The sequence below is a fragment of the Paramisgurnus dabryanus genome, chromosome 11 (genome assembly GCF_030506205.2).
Source record: "Paramisgurnus dabryanus chromosome 11, PD_genome_1.1, whole genome shotgun sequence".
Classification (NCBI taxonomy): Eukaryota; Metazoa; Chordata; class Actinopteri; order Cypriniformes; family Cobitidae; genus Paramisgurnus; species Paramisgurnus dabryanus.
In genome coordinates this window covers 5,974,030-5,988,230 of record NC_133347.1, presented here as the reverse complement: position 1 = coordinate 5,988,230, position 14,201 = coordinate 5,974,030, and the positions used below count along the sequence as shown (strand labels likewise).

Here is a 14,201-nt window from a genome sequence, read left to right as displayed (position 1 = left end):
TGATTGGTTAAAGTGGCGCACTTTTCTGCCAAAGTTCAGATTTTTCAACTTGTGTGTTTCCCGCGGCAACACTCAATTCTTGTCATTTGCGCGAACTAGACGCGCAAATAAGGCGGATTTGTGTCTACCGCGCCGCGCTAAATGTCTCATTCGTGCCGCGAGAACTCCAGACGCACGTAAAAACGTCTTTAAATTGACTTAACATTGAAATCACTCGCGCTTGACACCTCTACCGCGGCTTGTGTGAATGCAGCATAATGCTACCTACACATCAAACGCAGGGCATCGCGTTACTCGCTCTAGATTACTCGCGGGATTTAACTTCGTGTCATGTGAATTTTTCGCTCGAGTTGAATAATTTCAACATGGGGGCGAAGACGTGTTTGAGGTGAATCAGACTCACATATATATGCAATCACCACCCATTACCCAAATCCCTCGCCTTCGCCGCTTTGTACCCCCCAGCCGGACAGACGGGTCTGGGCCAGCGCCGAATATGGCTGCAGGACCGGATGGCTGTTTGCCTGCGCTGGGCTATCTCCAAACCCCCATTCCCCCCTATCGTGTTGCAAGTCGTGTGTTGTTGATTTTGTAAGATGTACTGAATATGTGCTTATGTTGCTGAGTTGTTTTTTTTCCCTGTTCCCAAACTGTACTCCTTTTGGAGCATAGTCTGGGGGTTTGTTTTTTTTAACCTACCCTCCCTCATGTAATGCTGTACTTCTTCTCAATGCTCTGTCGACCTGTTCTGTCTACCCCCCCCCTTGTTTTTATGTATTGTATGTATGGACAGGTTGATGGCTGTAATTTCGTTGTACTTGTACAATGACAAATAAAGCTTCATTCATTCATAGCGTGTGTTTTCGTGGCAGACGCGCCGCCCATATCGCGTCATTCGCATCGCCCCATGCATCGCGTCTTTGCATTGACTTTGTATGTAATCTATTTGTGCAAATCGTTGAACTCGCGTCTGGTGTGAACCCACAGTAAGAGTACTCTTATGCTGCATTCACACCAGCCGCGGTAGTGTGCTGATGAGAGTGAGTAAAAGAAGACAAGAATTTTCATTTTTAGGTGAACTATCCTTTTGTTAATTTAATCGGAACATCTATTATTTTAGTATTAATTACAATTATTTAAATGATTTATTTTTATCGATCCCCAAAGACTTTAAATGATCGATTGATTGGTTTTGATCCATTATACACCTCATCTTACCTTAATCTGGCCAAAAACCTCATAAACCATCTCAGTTATCATCTATCATTAAGAGTACATCAGTCTGTCAGTATGAGGATTTGACTGGTGTTTATGGGCAGTAACTCGAGTGTTTTCTCACCCCTAGTGTCGTACTTTGGCGGTTGTATCCAGCAAAACTCAAAATACTTTCGGTGGCCATTGCCAGACCGGTGTGCTGAGATAAACCCGATATCCAATTCTGATGTTTATTCAGATACTCCTATGAAAGAAAGAGACATTTTCACTTGCAGTCCCTTAGGTGGTTTACTATAGTATATTTTAATAATACTGAACTTTAAGGCAACACTATGTAGTTTTTTTACCTTTAAATAATGTCTCTAAAATTATTTCAGTGATAGAACAACTTTTAACTGAAAAAATTGTACTGTTGCTGCAACCTGAGCAGCCTCCTAGCTGCTACAAGCACACTCTGAAAGTGGCGGTGGAGGGTAGGAACACAGCCCCGCCCCTCCCCCTGCCTGCAGAAGAGTGTCTGATACCAGGCACTGTTGCGCTTTTCAACCACATGGGGGAGCTGTAAGTCATTTTTACATGGAAACTACATAGTGTTGCTTTAATATATACCATGATTCTGAATGACCATGATATTTTTTTATGATCGGGTCTTTCTTTAAAAAAATATATTCATGCACCTCGGGTTTGGGTAAAAAATGACTCGGGTCATTTCAGGTCAGTAACATTACTTTGGACCCGAGAAGACCTCTTGCGTGTAGTGCTCACCTGAAGATGGGACTTGGTGACTGAAGCGGCCCATTTCATAGCCTCCTTTAAGATCTCTCCACAGCGGGCAGCAAAGTCTTTCACGATGCTCTACATAACAAACACAACACTCAGGCCGGTCTGTCTCACACTGAGGAGATTTATAACTCATGTTCATTTCAGTTGTGTTTCTCACCTCTCTGGCCTCATGCGTGTCCGGGACTGTTATTCTGTAAGGAGTACCGGGAATGTCGTAATACGGCTGATCTTTGTGGATGTCCTGCAGCAGGGAACAGAGTGTTGGATAGTTAACTGTTACGCAAGTGAGAATGTGTGCAACATCGATCATGTGTTTCCTCATGGGCCACATTTTCATTGCATGTTTCAAGGGACTCATTTCCGATTATATGTGTCACAGATCGGATATGACCCACGAACAAAAAGAAAAAAAAAGGAAAAAAGCGCATAGATTCCGATATTCTCAAATCGGTTTCTGGCATCATTCATATGTGGAAATTGTATATGAATCTGATACATGCATTCGTGTCCGTAATGTAAGCAGAGAGATAGGATATTTCCATGTCAAGAATTGTCATGCGTCACCTGACGTTAATTCAGGTGGAGACCGACGCCATGAAGCCATGTGTTGGACTTACAGCGCTAAGAGAGAGAGACAGAGTCTGTAGGATATCCAACATGGTCCTTAAAACTTTTCCACTCCAAAGGAGGTGAGGAAACCTGGAGGAGAAATGGACAAAACCTTGTTGAAAGTAGACTAAGAACTAATGCTCTCACAAGCAAAAAAGGTTTACTGGGCTCAGCAGGTTTCCCAGCCTGGTCACGCTGATCTGTTGGTTGGTTTTCAAACGTTTTGTTTAAAAATAAATTGTCTCAACAAACGTAGCAGCTCGCTGGGGTTTAAGAACGAGTCCGAACGAATCATTGAGACACTTACGTTTCGGCGAGTCCCGAGAGATATTTGTCGGCAACTCTGCGGATCCTCTTGTGGGTGTGGTTAAAGTTGACCAATAGAAACTGAGCATGTCGCTCTAGCTCCTCCTCATGCTCTTTGGTCTTGGGCTGAAACAGTGAGCGGTAGGATTATCAATAATGGATTATCATTGATCAATACAACATACTGAAAATACTAAATGAGTTTTACTGACCTTCTCAGCCATCATCTGCAGAAAAACGTCAAAGACTTTGTCACCGACACATATCACACACTGCATCATACCTATGTGATGAGAGAAACAAACTAGCGTTTTATGATTTTCACAAAAGTTTCACAAAATGCCTTCCAGAATTTTTTTTTCTTCTAAAAATATATAAACATACAAATATATCAAATGAAAGAACAGATCCTATGCTTTCAAACAAACAGGAACAAAAACATTTCATCCTATCTGTATTTTTTTTCTGCGTATAAACTCTTAAATATGGGTAGTTTTCTTTAAAAATAAAATTTTAGCAAAAAGCTGAAATAACTGCATTTTTGTAAAGGAATTTTGTTAGAGATCAGATAAAGAACGATTATCAAAAAATACACAGATTTACAAATTAGTAAATAACTTTTTTGCTTCAGTTTTTTTTGGCTAGATTGGGTAAGAGTGGATAATGTCGGTATTACAGATTAATATTAAAATTCATCAAGACACTTTTTTATGCAAATGTTTTCTCTAAGCTGGTTTTAGCTGGTCTTATAGGGCTTCGATACACAAATCTTCGTCTTGTTTTAAAGAAGACAATTGAAGGTTTCTCACAGAAGTGTTTGGAGGTGAAAATATCAAATAAAAATAATAATAAAAAAAATTGTTATAGCGGTTAAAATTTATTTTAAGAAATAAAAATAATGCAATAACATAATTTTATAAATAAAATTATAAAAATGTAAACGTTTCACAAAAGTTATAATGTAAACATGAAGCCACAAGTCTCAAGTAGTTGTGATCCAAATTTCAAGTTAAACATCACAAAAAATGAGGTTTGTGTCACACTTTTAGTGGTTTTACCAACAACGGCCACTAGGTGTCAACGGTTTGCTGCATACTCTTGTCACAAATTAATAAATTACTGTCACTGCATTATTATTAATGCAAAAAGGTTTCAAAATATGAAAACTACATTCTAATATTAAAATTCATCAGGACACTTTTTTATGCAAATGTTTTCTCTAAGCTGGTCTTGGCTGGTCTTATTAGTAGGGTTTGTCTGTATACACAAATCTTGGTCTTGTTTTAAAGAAGACAATTGAAGGTTTCTCACAGAAGTGTTTGGAGGTGAAAATATCAAATAAAAAAAATAATAAAAAAAATTGTTATAGCGGTTTAAATTTATTTTAAGAAATAAAAATAATGCAATAACATATTAATTTTATAAATAAAATTATAAAAACTTAAACGTTGCACAAAACTAATAATGTAAACATGAAGCCACAAGTGTCAAGTATTTGTGATCCAAATTTCAAGTTAAAAATCACAAAAAATGAGGTTTGTGTCACACTTTTAGTGGTTTTACCAACAACGGCCACTAGGTGTCAACGGTTTGCTGCATACTCTTGTCACAAATTAATAAATTACTGTCACTGCGTTATTTTTAATGCAAAATGGTTTCAAAATATGAAAACTACATTCTTCGAGCTTTCTAATGATATATTGTCAACATTTTTTAAAGATTTATAATAGAATATAGCGTAATGAATAAATAATAATTAATATGCATTCCTATGGGCTGGGGGTCATGTAACAAAAAAACTGTCACTACATTATTTCTATCATCAGATGATGACCTTGAAACATGAAAACTACATTCTGAAAGCTTTCCAGTAATATATAGTTTGTCATGATTTTTTAGGTTTCAAGTAGGGTGTTAGTGTTATAAATATGTAAAAACAAATTTGGCCTTACTGTGGGCAGTGACCTTTTAGAAACTGACTCTCACTACGTCATAATTCTTCCAAAATGGTGATGCAATATGAAAACTAAACTCTTAGAGATTTTAAATGATGTATAGTTTGTCAAGATTGTTTAGGTTTAGAACAGGGTACCTGTGGACCCGTGGCATTTTAGAAAATGGTTCTCGCTATGTCATTCCTTTACCAAAATTGTGATGATAAATTAAATCTACACTCTTGAAGCTTTCAAAAGATTTATAGTTTATAAATGTTTTGAGGCACCCCCTTTTCACAATAAGTGATTTATTTTCATCATTAATATGAACAGTATTCAAATCTGCTTGTTTTCTAACCTGACTTGTCTTTCTGGATGGCTTTGTCCTCAAAATATCTGAACATCACTTGGAAACGGTCAGGATCATTTGAGTGCAACATCCTGAGAGAGAGAGAGGGAGAGAGAGGAGAGAGAGAGAGAGAGAGAGAGAGAGAGAGAGAGAGAGAGAGAGAGCACAGAAACAGCCCACAGATAGTATAAATTACACACAGAATCATTTTAATGACTATAATTTACAGACTGAAAGGACAGAAGGGACCAAGCAGGGGGCTGAGAGCATCTCTAACCTCATGTATTCAAGTCTGTAGACAGACAGCAGATATGTAGACATGGCAAAGTCAAGTTTATTTATAAGGGCAGCGGCCTCAGGTGACGGATCCAACAAATTGATGATAGTACCGCGTAGTTCGCTCAACTCCGCCTTCATAACAGATTTTTAAAGTAAGCAAACCATATATACAGTACAATGTATACAGGTATACCGTGCATTTTCTGTTTTGGTTACCGGTGTAACAGTGTCGTTCTTCAGTGCAGAGTTATATTGGAGTTCTGAACGCAGCGGCTCACCGCTGGGAAATGTGAGCAGTGGAGATTTCGTTGCAATTTCACAAACTCCTTCATACCATTCCTCAGGCCAAAGACCTAAAACACACACGCACGCAGACAATGAGTATTTGCTCAAATGTTCAGTTACTGTGATACCGTCGATTTGATTTGTTTACCAGAGCCTTCCACAGCAAAACCCATGACCACAGAGTACAGCCAAAAATCTCTGAAGAGCTTCTGTAGACGAGGTTTGGCTTCTTTAATGGGGGGCAATCGACGCGTTAACTGTAAAGAAACACACATAACCACTTTATCTTTATCCACAGCATTAAAAAACTCAAATATGTATTTATCTTAGTACACAACAGATGTGTGCTGCTGTATTTCAAGGGTTAAATCAGTCAGATGAGGAGGACTGTTTGAACTCGGTTCTGTTTGATCAGTGAATACCCACTACAAAGTCCAGCTGAAGATTATATTCACAAACCAACAGTTCATACACACAAACAGAGATTTCAGAAAGAGAGAGAGAGAGCAGGTAAGCTCTTTATTTTAACATTAAAACAACTTTATATAACTGTTGATTCGTAAAAGATAGCAATATGTATTTAATTTAATACAAAAAAGTACTTCTTTATAACTTAAATAAGTTTCAGCTTGTCCTTTCCGCAATTTCCTAGGATGTGGGTCATTCCAGTCATAATTGTAGCCTCTCTTCTGAGCACCCCTGCTTATGCTGGGATAAAAGATCTCAGTTCACATTTTAATGACAAAACGTCGGTGGACGCCCGTGGACATTCTCCAGGTGAGGGGACTACAGACATAGAGTCCATACCTCTTGACTTCCACCGTGAGAACACGGTCACCAATGACCTGCCGATGGAAGGACTCGATGAAGAAGACTACATCGACTTTGATAAGATCCTGGCAGAGGGTGAAGATGACTACAGTGAAGGTGATGCAATCGATGAGATCTCCACCCCCGCCCCTCATCTTGACCCCTTCTCGGAACCCACCGACCCGAAAATACGACGGGAGCGTCTCCTGCGGCTATTCCACGGGCGGACACGCCTGCAGCGAATCAATGTGGTCAACGGCCGCTTTGGGTGTAGGCTTTATCGGAAACTTCGTAATCGACTCAACCAGACAGACAACATCCTGTTGGCCCCGGTCGGAATCTCGATAGCAATGGGAATGATGGCTCTAGGCGTTGGCCCTACTGGTCACGAACAGCTCTTCCAAACTCTTGGATTTGAAGAATTTGTCAACGCCAGCGCTCACTACGACAACACGACCGTGCATAAGCTTTTCCGCAAGCTGACGCATAGACTTTTCAGACGAAACTTCGGTTACACCTTGCGTTCGGTCAACGACCTTTACGTGAAAAGAAACGTGCAATTACAAGATAGGTTTCGCGGGGATGTAAAGACTTACTACTACGCTGAGCCACAGTCCGTGGACTTTTCCGACCCTGCTTTTCTGGTGAAGGCGAACCAACGCATTCAGAAGATCACCAAAGGTTTGATAAAAGAGCCACTGAAGAGCGTAGACCCCAATATGGTGGTGATGCTACTGAACTACCTCTACTTCAAAGGTGAATTCATTCTGACCAGTTCTAGTGACTAGTAAGCTAAGAACAAATGAGTAACACCAGATTGTCTCTAATTAGTCCCTTGACAAGATCCTTGAGCAAATAGTTGTGCATGCAATATGAAAAATGTAGGTTTCAATACCAGAAATCAATATATATACTACATGGTACTCATAAGTATCTCACAGTGATACGTTTCTCCACTCAAAACCCAAATGTAGGTACATGGGAGCAAAAGTTTCCGAAGGAATTGACACAATACCGTAACTTCCGAGTCAACGAGAAAACGCAGGTGCGAGTTCTCATGATGCAGAACAAAGGCAGTTACCTGGCAGCGGCCGACCACGAGCTGAACTGTGACGTACTGCAGCTGCCTTACGCCGGAAACATCAGCATGCTCATCGCAGTTCCGCAAAAACTCTCAGGGATGAGATCTTTGGAGCAGGAGATCTCTCCAACCCTGATCAACAAGTGGCTTAACAACATGACCAACAGGTAAAACTTAAAGGTGACATAGAATGATTGAACGGGGTATTTATCCTTGTTCTGTGATGTGACATGTAGACAAAAAATTTTTTGTTTGGGTCTGTAATGCCTTAGAAGCTTCCTAAAAACCTCTCTCAGATAGCTCTATTAGGGTGGGGGATTTTAAACAAGTGGTTTTGCACCTATTTGGCTCCCCCTACTGGCTTAACTTGCAATCTCATTACTGATTGGCTGACTTTGCTGCCACTCTAAAAATGTTATTTTAAAGTGGAGGGGCAGTGAGATGTCTGTGATGTCAGAAGCATCAGTTTTTCAGATTGGGCCGTTTTCTGGCTGACATTTCTAAAAGAGGAATTTCTATGAGACTGAGATGTTTAGCATGTCTAGCACTTTTTGTATGTTCGTGAATGCGGGTAGACTACTATTATTCAACAAAGACAAGGTAAAAATGTTTTTTCATTCTCTGTCCCCTTTAAAGTAAAGTTCCTCCCATGAGTTAAGCAGAACATGTTTTTAGATCAGTGTCACTTTTGGTCCCGAAACAATCTTCCTATGAAACTCAGGTTTAAGGATTAGGGTTGTTTTCAGACTTTGAACCTTTGTTTCGGAACCTGGTGCGTTTCTCCCGTGTTTCAGTTTGTTTAGGCATATGAACACTGCAATTGCGCTCGGATCCACACCAAAACAACTGCTCCGAAACCACCTGAACGAGGTGGTCTTGGCCTGATTGCAAACAAACTCTGGAGCGGTTCGGTAAAAGTGTGAAAGCAATCTGACCCAACGGATCAATGAACAGGCAATCTTACTGCTTTATTAACCATGAGCTCTTACCTGATAGCTCTTTGGTGACGATTCTGGTGAGCACGTCAACGCCATTCAAAACCAAACTCTACTGTAAAATCCTGGTGAGCTGGTTTTAGCTGGTCTCCCAGCTTGGATTGCTGGTGTAGCAAGCTGGTCTAGCTGTGTTTTGGTCACTTTTTGAGCTGGCCTAGCTGTGTTTTGGTCACTTTTTAAGCTGGTCTAGCTGGACTTAACTGGTCAGGCTGGAAGACCAGCTGACCCACCAGCTTTGCCAGGTTGCGAGGACCAGCTTAAACCAGCTACTGCCACCTTAAACCAGCTACCAGCTTGTGCTGGTCTTAGCTGGATTTTTCATTAGGGAAGTGCACCTGTTCCTTAAAAAATATCTTCTAATTGCTCTTCTCCACAATAGGTACATGGTAAGAATGTTGTCTCTCCCAAGGTATGATTCCTGCTTAAAGGGGACAGAGAATGAAAAACCATTTTTACCTGGTCTTTGTTGAATAATGGTAGTCTACCCGCATTCACAAACATACAAAAAGTTCTAGACATGCTAAACATCTCAGTCTCATAGAAATTCCTCTTTTACCCCGGATTTCCACCGACTGCGGAACGGCTGCGGATCCGTTGCGGAACGGCGGCGGAGTCAATCGGTTTCCATTCAAGTCAATGTGTGTATTTCCACTGACTGCGCTCCGAATCCGTCACAGCTCCGGCCATCCGCAGCCCTCCGGCACAAATACGCAGAGCTTCTATTTTTTACGGATGCCGGACAGCTCCGCAGGGCGGAGCCATGACTTTATCGCGTGATCATACCTGAATACGCGAGAACTCGTGTTTTTTTAATTAAATATTTGCTATACAAACATTACAAACACACACAAATAAAGTCATTAATACAGAAACAACAAATAATAGACAAGAACAGAGCCAGTGGGAGTTTCAAATAAATACATTAAAGATAGAGCATAAATAAATGTTTTAGCAGCCTTCTTATTTTTTGAATTTTGGATGGATATGATGTACTGCTCTGTCTACGTGAGTTCTCGTGTTGTGATCTGGGCTGGTTTGTAAAAACGTCATAATTCAACGGAATAATGGGCAGAGATAGAACTAGGTATCGCGCGATCTTCACGTGAATTTGCGAGACCTCATGGGTCCTCGTCACTTCAGCACGCAGCCGCTCTGCAACAAATACGGATCTGGTGGGTATTGATGGACGGCGGAGTGCAGAGCCGTAACGCAGCGGAGCTGATCTGCAGCCGCTCCGCAGTCGGTGGAAATCCGGGGTTAGAAATGTCATCCAGAAAACGGCCCAATCTGAAAAACTGATGCTTATGACATCACAGGCATCTAACTGCCCCTCCACTTTAAAATAATTGGCTACATTTTTTGAGTGGCAGCAAAGTCAGCCAATCAGTAATGAGATTGCAAGTTAAGCCAGTAGGGGGAGCCAAATAGGTGCAAAACCACTTGTTTAAAATCCCCCACCCTAATAGAGCTATCTGAGAGAGGTTTTTAGGAAGCTTCTAAGGCATTACAGACCCAAACAAAAAAATTTTTGTCTACATCTCACATCACAGAACAAGGATAAATACCCCGTTCAATCATTCTATGTCACCTTTAAAATTATGAAGTTATAAAACCGCTGTTACCAAAAAATCAACTCAATTATCCAGTAAAGCTACTGTCTGTCCCTCCTGACGGACAATTTGAGAGGAATCCTGGAAAATAAACAAATGCACTTTGACCAATTAAAGAAAAGTTTACTCGCACGTGGCTCGTATTAACAAAGTCTGGTACGTTTGGAAATATTGCCATGTAAATGCGAACCGAACCAAGATGAAATTGCAACATTGTAGCCATTAAACCCCCAGTTTCAAAACAATGCACTTGAACTACAGGTCTGAAAACACCCTAGGTTCTAGAATTGTGATTAGGAGATTGAATGACTTTTGTTCCCATCATATCAATTCCTTATAATTTTATGTAATTGTTTGTTAGATGGCTTGCACTTCCATTGTTGGATGTTGGACTGGAATGCCCAAATACAGAAGGATAAACACTTCCTTAGCTAAAGTCTTTTTTGACTTGACATGGTCTGATGAAAATCAAACAAATATTATTGATCTGTTTTTTGTCTCGCCTGTAGGACCCGTGAGGTGGTGTTCCCTCGATTTAAACTGGAGCAGAGCTATGATCTTATCGAACACTTGAAGGAATTGGGTCTGACAGATCTGTTTACTGAGAAGAGCGACTTTTCCCCCATGACTTCAGAGAAAGTCAACATTAACTGGGTAAGGGAAGAAATGACATTAGTCAAACAAATGTATCGTACACTCTTAAAAATAAAAGTGCATAAAAGGTTCTTCATAGCAATGCTATAGAAGAACCATTTGTGGTTCCTCAAAGAACCATTCAGGTAAAGATAACCATTTCTTGTATATTTTAACAATCTAAAGATAAGTTCTTCAGATGTTAGAGGATCTCTATGGATCCATAAAGCACCTTTATTTTTAAAACTGGGTGTCTTCCTCACCTCTTGATGGATTACAACATTGGGCATTTTTCTCTAGTCTAGAGAGTACATTAGGTTACCTACAGTCAACGAATCTATGACAAAACACACTCTTTGACCTTAAATTATCCTTTCTCTCTCTCTCTCTCTCTCTCTCTCTCTCTCTCTCTCTCTCTCTCTCTCTCTAAGTTTAAGCACCAGGGCACTATCACAGTTAATGAAGAGGGGACCGAAGCGGCAGCAATGACACAAGTCGGCTTTATGCCTTTAACAACACAGACACGTTTTGTTGTGGACCGGCCGTTCCTCTTTCTCATCTATGAACATCGCACAGGCTGCGTGGTCTTTATGGGACGTGTGGCTAACCCTTCACGAACCTAATCACACACATCATGTATCACTGTACGTGCTTTAAAAACACAATAAATCGATTAATGTTTCTGTATCATTTCTTAACAAGTGAAGTGAGACTGACTGTAATGTAACCACTGATAATAAAATAAATCAAAGATTTGGTAAGCTGTAGTCATTTGTTCAAAGGCTGAATTAAAACAACACTCATGTACGCCAACATCATGGTAGGACATTTTGCAAGCCATGTAAATATTTATCAGCTGAGTTAAAGTCTAACCACACACGCTCAAGATCTAATACAAGGATTTTAGGGTGGCAACACAGTAATGATGCATCCAGAAAAACAGATGTGTGCTAATTTATTTGCGTTTTAAATATAAACACAATGACTAAAAAGAAATGAGTAAGAGCTGTATAAACATACATAGCACTTTAATTTGCATGCTTTTAAAGGGGACATTTCACAAGACTTTTTAAAAATGTAAAATAAATCTTCGGTGTCCCCAGAGTACATATGTGAAGTTCTAGCTCAAAATACCTTATAGATCATTTATTATAACATGTTAAAATTGCCACTTTGTAGGTGTGAGCAAAAATGTGGCGTTTTGGGTGTGTCCTATAAAATGCAAATGAGCTGATCTCTGCACTAAATGGCAGTGCCGTGGTTGGATAGTGCAGATTAAGGGGCGGTATTATCCCCTTCTGACATTACAAGGAGAGACAGATTTCAATGATGTGTTTTTTTACATGCTTGCAGAGAATGGTTTACCAAAACTAAGTTACTGGGTTGATCTTATCCACATTTCCTAGGTTGATAAAAGCACTGGGGACCAAATTACAGCACTTAAACATGGAAAAAGTCAGATTTTCATGATATGTCCCCTTTAAATGGGGTACGAAAAATGAACTTGAATTAGGTTTAATAAATTAAGGTAATTTTTCTTACCACAAAGGCAGATATTTTTACCTGTTTTAGGCATAAAGGTACGAGTTGAAAAATCTGAACTTCGGCGGATTTCCGCGACCATCAAAACCAATCAGGACCTTGCTATAGTGGTGACTTCATTACAGGAAGCGAGCGGAGTGGCGGAGTCTCAGTGGAAGCCCCTCCCATGACGCGAATTTCGCGTAAAATTCTCGAATGACTAGAATTTTACAATAAACTAAATTAGAATAAACGCAACATTACAATGCAAAAAAATATTTTTTTAAAAGGAAACTAATTCATAGTATTTTTGTCTTGTTTTCAGTAAAAATATAAAAAAAATCTTAAATTAAGATGCTTTTTCTTGATTAGCAAAACGACCCAAGAAAAAAAAGTCTAATTTTTAGACCAAAAATATCAAATTTATGTCATTTTGTGCATAAAACAAGCAAAAAAAATCTGCCAATGGGGTAAGCAAAAAATCATGAACATTTTTCTTAAACACTAAATTCAAGAAAAATTCAAGAAAATTTAGCTTAACCCATTGGCACATTTTTTTGATTTTGCTTGTTTTATAAATAAAATCATTTAAATGTGATATTTTTGGTCTAAAACTAGACTTATTTACTTGGGTCATTTTGCTCATCAAGAAAAAGCATCTTAATTTAAGAATTTTTAGATATTTTTACTGAAAACAAGACAAAAATACTAAGATTTTTTTTTCTTGAAAATATTTTTTTGCAGTGTATACCTTTTATCTATTCTAAATACTCTGTCTGTGTGTAAAGTTGCATGCACACCGTCAGCGACAAGCAATGGTGGAGGAACGCAATCTCATTCATTTTATTGGAAGTTTGCCGATTTCTGACGACAAAAGCGACCGTTTGCGACAGGAAGTGGGCGTGTCCTGCTACGCGACAAAGTTGAGAACAATTCAACTTTAAGTAGATGATGAGCGACTTTTGGGAGCTACAACCAATGAAAGTGAAGCAGTCATTCGTCTTTTGTCATTGAGTACGTTTACATGCACAGAATAAGCGGATAACTATCAAAAATCTGCTTATTACAGAAAACTGTTTTCATGCGTTTACATGCAAATCAATAAGCCGGCTATGCAGACAAATGCGTTTACATGGGACTTGAAGACTTCAGTTTTCTCGCAGGCAGTGACGTCACCACCTATAGTACACAATAGTCGTTCAAAAACTCAACGGCATATCTGTCTTAAGCTGTACTGTTGTATCTCTTCTTGTGTGTGCAGAACCTGTAAATGTTTCTCTGCCAACTGCTTTTGTCGAGCGGAGACTTTTATGCATTACTTTGCGCTTACTTCCGCGTGTGACGTTTATCTTTCATACTCGGAGACATGTGCACATGGACAAAACCATGAGAAAGCCGGTTAAGGTGTTTACATGCCACACGAAATCGTCATAATGAGCAAAAAACTACCTGTGCCGATTGGTTTTTGCTTACGCCGTTTATGAGCTTTCCCCGATTAAAGAAAACAGTTTTACGCGTTTACATGACCCCACGTGTTATCAGTTTATTAAGCATAATTGGCGTAAGACTGTGCATGTAAACGCACTCATTTACTGAGATGGTTAATCGTTTATGGTACATTCACACAGGACTGAAGCGTTAACGCTTGACCGAAGGCTTGTCTGAAGCGTGGCCAACAGCCAATCACATGCTTCGGTCTTCCATAAACGTAATTGGCTGACTCTGCCAAGGTTATTTGTATAAGGTGATCTGATTGGCTGAAGCACGCATTGCCCCTTGAAAAGTTGAGAA

At 39.6% G+C, this 14,201-nt stretch overlaps 2 protein-coding genes across 3 annotated transcripts in view; one reads left to right on the top strand and one right to left on the bottom strand.

The window, feature by feature from the left end:
• Positions 1–14,201, bottom strand: part of pi4kab (phosphatidylinositol 4-kinase, catalytic, alpha b) — a 48,607-nt gene that overhangs the window by 16,719 nt on the left and 17,687 nt on the right. For both annotated transcript variants that reach the window (XM_065248325.2, XM_065248326.2), the window contains exons 20-29: positions 5,909–6,017; positions 5,692–5,828; positions 5,474–5,607; positions 5,206–5,288; positions 3,126–3,196; positions 2,915–3,039; positions 2,616–2,697; positions 2,156–2,239; positions 1,981–2,070; positions 1,340–1,459 (exon numbers count right to left, since the gene is read on the bottom strand). In XM_065248325.2, coding sequence (XP_065104397.1) covers positions 1,340–1,459; positions 1,981–2,070; positions 2,156–2,239; positions 2,616–2,697; positions 2,915–3,039; positions 3,126–3,196; positions 5,206–5,288; positions 5,474–5,607; positions 5,692–5,828; positions 5,909–6,017 — 1,035 coding nt within the window. The remainder of the gene's footprint in view (positions 1–1,339; positions 1,460–1,980; positions 2,071–2,155; positions 2,240–2,615; positions 2,698–2,914; positions 3,040–3,125; positions 3,197–5,205; positions 5,289–5,473; positions 5,608–5,691; positions 5,829–5,908; positions 6,018–14,201) is intronic.
• serpind1 (serpin peptidase inhibitor, clade D (heparin cofactor), member 1) lies at positions 6,117–11,528 on the top strand. Its single transcript, XM_065248327.2, has 5 exons — positions 6,117–6,270; positions 6,413–7,326; positions 7,545–7,818; positions 10,766–10,910; positions 11,321–11,528. The coding sequence occupies exons 2-5, from the start codon at positions 6,414–6,416 to the stop codon at positions 11,510–11,512; spliced, it is 1,524 nt and encodes a 507-aa protein (XP_065104399.1). The 5' UTR covers positions 6,117–6,270; position 6,413; the 3' UTR covers positions 11,513–11,528.

What these genes read in the sequence shown, in the direction of transcription:
- serpind1 (XM_065248327.2), top strand. Translation starts at nt 6,414, where the DNA reads ATGTGGGTCATTCCAGTCATAATTGTAGCCTCTCTTCTGAGCACCCCT. An exon ending in GAACTACCTCTACTTCAAAG is followed by an intron (nt 7,327 to 7,544) that starts GTGAATTCATTC and finishes ACCCAAATGTAG; the next exon opens with GTACATGGGAGCAAAAGTTT. An exon ending in AGAAAGTCAACATTAACTGG is followed by an intron (nt 10,911 to 11,320) that starts GTAAGGGAAGAA and finishes TCTCTCTCTAAG; the next exon opens with TTTAAGCACCAGGGCACTAT.